Source organism: Nicotiana tabacum, chromosome 15 (genome assembly GCF_000715075.1).
Source record: "Nicotiana tabacum cultivar K326 chromosome 15, ASM71507v2, whole genome shotgun sequence".
Taxonomy (NCBI): Eukaryota; Viridiplantae; Streptophyta; class Magnoliopsida; order Solanales; family Solanaceae; genus Nicotiana; species Nicotiana tabacum.
The window spans coordinates 86,832,022-86,836,029 of record NC_134094.1 but is presented as its reverse complement, the minus strand read 5'-3'; the positions used below and the strand labels follow the sequence as shown (position 1 = coordinate 86,836,029).

Sequence of the window (4,008 nt, the reverse complement as noted above, 5' to 3'; positions counted from 1 at the left end):
TCTGGCATGGTACTAAATTATTTAATAACTAAATATACTCTGACAGAAACTAAATTACTTCAATAACTAAGTATAATCTAGCAAGGACATAAACACATGCTAACTTGTATTTAATAAATGAAATATAAATGTCAATCCAAACCTAGGTTCACATACCTTGTTCTTCAAATAAATAAGGATACTTCTTATTCATATCTTCCTCAACCTCCCACGTAGCCTCTTTTGAGTCATGATTACTCCACAAAACTTTTACCGATACTATATCTTTTGTTCTTAACTTTCTTACTTGCCTATCGAGAATTTCTATAGGTACCTCTTCATAAGTCAAGCCTTCTTTAATTTCTATGGTGTCAGCAGGTATTATATGTGACTCATCATAAATGCACTTTCTAAGCATAAACAAGATGAACAAAGGACAATTCAATGGGCAACGCTAGTTCATAATCCAATTTTCCCTTCTTTTCTATAATCTCATAAGGTCCGATAAACCTAGGACTAAGTTTTCCTTTTTTACCGAACCTCATAACTCCTTTCATTGGTGAAACTTTCAAAAATACCTTGTCACCAATCATGAACTCTAAGTCACGATGCCTCTTGTCAGAATAGGACTTTTGACAACTCTGAGTCGCTTTCAGTATTTCTCTAATTAGCTGGACTTTCTCTAACGGCTCACAAACAAACTCTGGACCAATCAATGGCACCCCTGCTGGTTCAAACCAACCCACTGGAGACCTACATCTTCACCCATACATCGCTTCATAAGGAGCCATACCAATGCTGGCATGATAGCTATTATTGTAAGCAAATTCTATAAGTGGCAAGTGATCATCCCAATTACCTCCAAAATCTATAACACATGCTCGCAACATATCCTCGAGAGTATGAATGGTCCTTTCTGCTTGGCCATCGGTCTGTGGATGGAAAGCGAAGCTCAAATTGACCTTGGTACCTAATCTTTTCTGAAATGCATGCCAAAAATGCACTGTGAACTGAGGGCCTCTGTCAGATATGATTGAAACTGGAGTACCATGCAATCAGACTATTTCTTTGATGTACAACTATGCATACTGCTCTGCGAAATTTGTCGTCTTTACTGGTAGGAAATGCGCGGACTTTGTCAGTCGGTCTATAATAACCCAAATTGAATCATGCTTACGGTATGTGCGAGGTAGACCTACTGCGAAATCCATATTAATCATCTCCCATTTCCACTGTTGTATCTCTATATCTTGAGCTAGGCCACCAGGCCTCTAATTCTCGGCTTTGAGTTGTTGGCAATTCAAACATTTAGCCACATGATCTGCTACTTGCTTCTTCATGCCTTTCCACCAATACAACTCTTTCAAGTCCAGTTACATTTTGGTAGCACCTGGGTGGATAGAGTACCTTGAACTGTGAGCTTCTTCCATTATGGCCTTCATAAGCCCACCTACATCAGGCACACATAACTGATCATTCAACTTCAAAACTCCATCACTTCCTAGGATGAAAGCAGTGATTTCTTTGTTTTTGACTCCTTTTAACTTTACTAAGTACGGATCTTCGTCTTGCTTAGCCTTAACATGCACAACAAGAGAGGATTGCGCTAAGGCATAAGCAGTTATACCTCCTTCTTCGGTCTCATCCAATCTAATTCCATCATTTGCCAGTTTTTGAATTTCTCTACCCAAAGTTTGCCTTTGTACTACAAGATGGGCCAAGATACCCATTGACTTCCTACTAAGTGCATCTGCTACCACATTAGCTTTGCCGGGGTGATAAAGGATATTGATACTATAATCCTTCAATAGCTCGAGCCACCTTCTCTGTCTAAAATTTAATTCTTTCTGCTTGAAAATGTACTGGAGGCTTTTGTGATCTGTAAACACTTCAGAATGCTCGCCATAAAGGTAGTGTTGCCATATATTTAATGCAAACACCATTGCTGCAAGATCCAAGTCATGTGTGGGGTAGTTCTTTTCATGATTCTTTAACTGCCTGGAAGCATATGCAATAACTTTTCCATCTTGCATAAGAACACAACCAAGACCCACTCTGGACGTATCACAATACACTGTGAACCCACCCGAACCTATCGGCAAGGTTAACATAGGTGCAACGGTCAACCTCTTCTTTAACTCTTGAAAACTCTACTCCAAAGCGTCCGACCACTGGAACTTAACTGCTTTCTAAGTCAACTTAGTTAATGGAGCTGCAAGTGAGGAAAATCCCTCTACAAACCTTCTATAGTAGCTAGCTAACCCCAAGAAACTTCTGATTTTGGTTGGCATTGTAGGCCTTGGTCAGTTCTTGACTGCTTCTATCTTCTGAAGGTATACTTTTATGCCTTTACTAGATACCACGTGGCCTAAGAATGCCACTGACTGCAACCAGAACTCACATTTTGAAAACTTGGCGTAAAGCTCATTCTCCTTCAAGGTCTGAAAGGCTATCCTAAGGTGGTCTGCATGCTCATCCTTGCTCTTAGAGTATACCAAAATATCATCTATAAATACGATAATAAAGGTATCAAGGAATGGCTTGAAAACTCTGTTCATAAGGTCCATGAATGCAGCGGGAGCATTTGTCAACCCGAAGGACATTACTAGAAATTCATAGTGCCTATAGCGAGTTCTAAAGGCTGTTATAGATATATCTTCTTATCTGATTCTCAACTGATGGTACCCCGATATCAGGTCTATTTTTGAAAATTACTTTGTACCCTGAAGTTGATCATATAAATCATCAATTCTTGGCAGTTGGTACTTGTTCTTAATGGTAACTTTATTCAACTGTCGATAGTCGACACACATTCTGTGAGACCCATCTTTCTTCTTGACAAACAGGACCAGGGCACCCCACGGTGAAATACTTGGCCTGATGAAGCCCTTGTCAAGGAGGTCTTTCAATTGTTCTCTCAACTCATTAAGTTCTGCTGGAGCCATCCTATAAGGAGGTATAGATATGGGCTGAGTGCCTGGCATGAGATCAATGCCAAAGTCTATGATTCTTTCGGGAGGAAGTCCGGGAAGGTCATCTGGGAAAACTTCTGGAAATTCTCTAACAACTGGCACAGACTGAAGAGCTGGTGGGTCTGATTCTGGATTAATGATGTGAGCCAAATAGGCGAGACACCCCTTAGCGATCATTCGTTGTGCCTTAAGGTAAGAAATAAACTTACCTACAAGCGATGCTGAAATGCCCTTCCACTCTAAGACTTCTTCATTTGGAAATTGAAACCTGATTAACTTGGCACGACAATCTAATATGGCATAGCAGGAAGATAACCAGTCCATACCCATGATCACATTGAAATCCACCATTTATAACTCTATGAGATCGGCCTCGGTGCTGCGACCTTGAACTGAAACTATACAACCTCTATAGACTTTTGTGACTTTCACTGACTCACAAACTGGAGTAGATACTAGGAATGGCTCACTAAGCTATTCAGGTTCTAGCCCGACGTTAATTGCAAAGTATGGAGTCACGTACAAAAAATGTTGAACCTGGATCAATTATGGCATAAGCATTATATGAGCAGACTAGAAGTATACCTGTAATAACTTCTGCAGATGCCTCTGTACTCTGACGATCAAGTGTAGCAAAAAAACGGGGTTTTCCCCATCCCTGAGTAACTCATTCTGCACCTCTGCCTGCCCCATGCCCGGTCTGATTATGAGAACCACGAGCCTTAGGTGGTGCAACTGCAGTAGCTGAGGAACTAGAAGGACGAGTTGATACCCCCACTGAAATTACATCGCAACTTTGGGCATTTGGCCTTTATATGACCAATGTCTCCACAATGATAGCAACTATGAAACCCGAGCTTGCAGTGACCTGAATGTTGCCGCTTACATGTTCCACAAAGACCTTGTTATTGTGAATGTTTCTCAGCATGACTTTGGCTATGTAATGATGATGTCCTAAAATTCTAATTCTGGCAAGACTGGTTTCCATAAGTCTGAGTACGTCTGAAGGAAGACCCACCACCTGACTGATGACTGGACTGAGCTGGTGCTAATGACT

General features: G+C 40.8%; 1 protein-coding gene across 1 annotated transcript; it reads right to left on the bottom strand.

Annotated features, from left to right (window-relative positions):
• Positions 1-389: 389 nt before the first annotated feature.
• LOC142169710 (uncharacterized) lies at positions 390-3,302 on the bottom strand. The gene is made up of 3 exons (XM_075231612.1): positions 2,852-3,302; positions 1,387-1,684; positions 390-738 (listed from the first exon to the last, which is right to left on the bottom strand). Exons 1-3 carry the CDS (start codon positions 3,300-3,302, stop codon positions 390-392), a joined length of 1,098 nt encoding a protein of 365 aa, XP_075087713.1.
• Positions 3,303-4,008: the final 706 nt, after the last annotated feature.

Coding starts and splice junctions, on each gene's coding strand:
- LOC142169710 (XM_075231612.1), bottom strand. CDS start 3,302: ATGGTGGATTTCAATGTGATCATGGGTATGGACTGGTTATCTTCCTGC. Junction 1,685..2,851: donor CAAGGGCTTCATCAGGCCAA/GTATTTCACCGT, acceptor CCCATCTTGTAG/TACAAAGGCAAACTTTGGGT. Junction 739..1,386: donor GAAGAAGCTCACAGTTCAAG/GTACTCTATCCA, acceptor GTATGGGTGAAG/ATGTAGGTCTCCAGTGGGTT.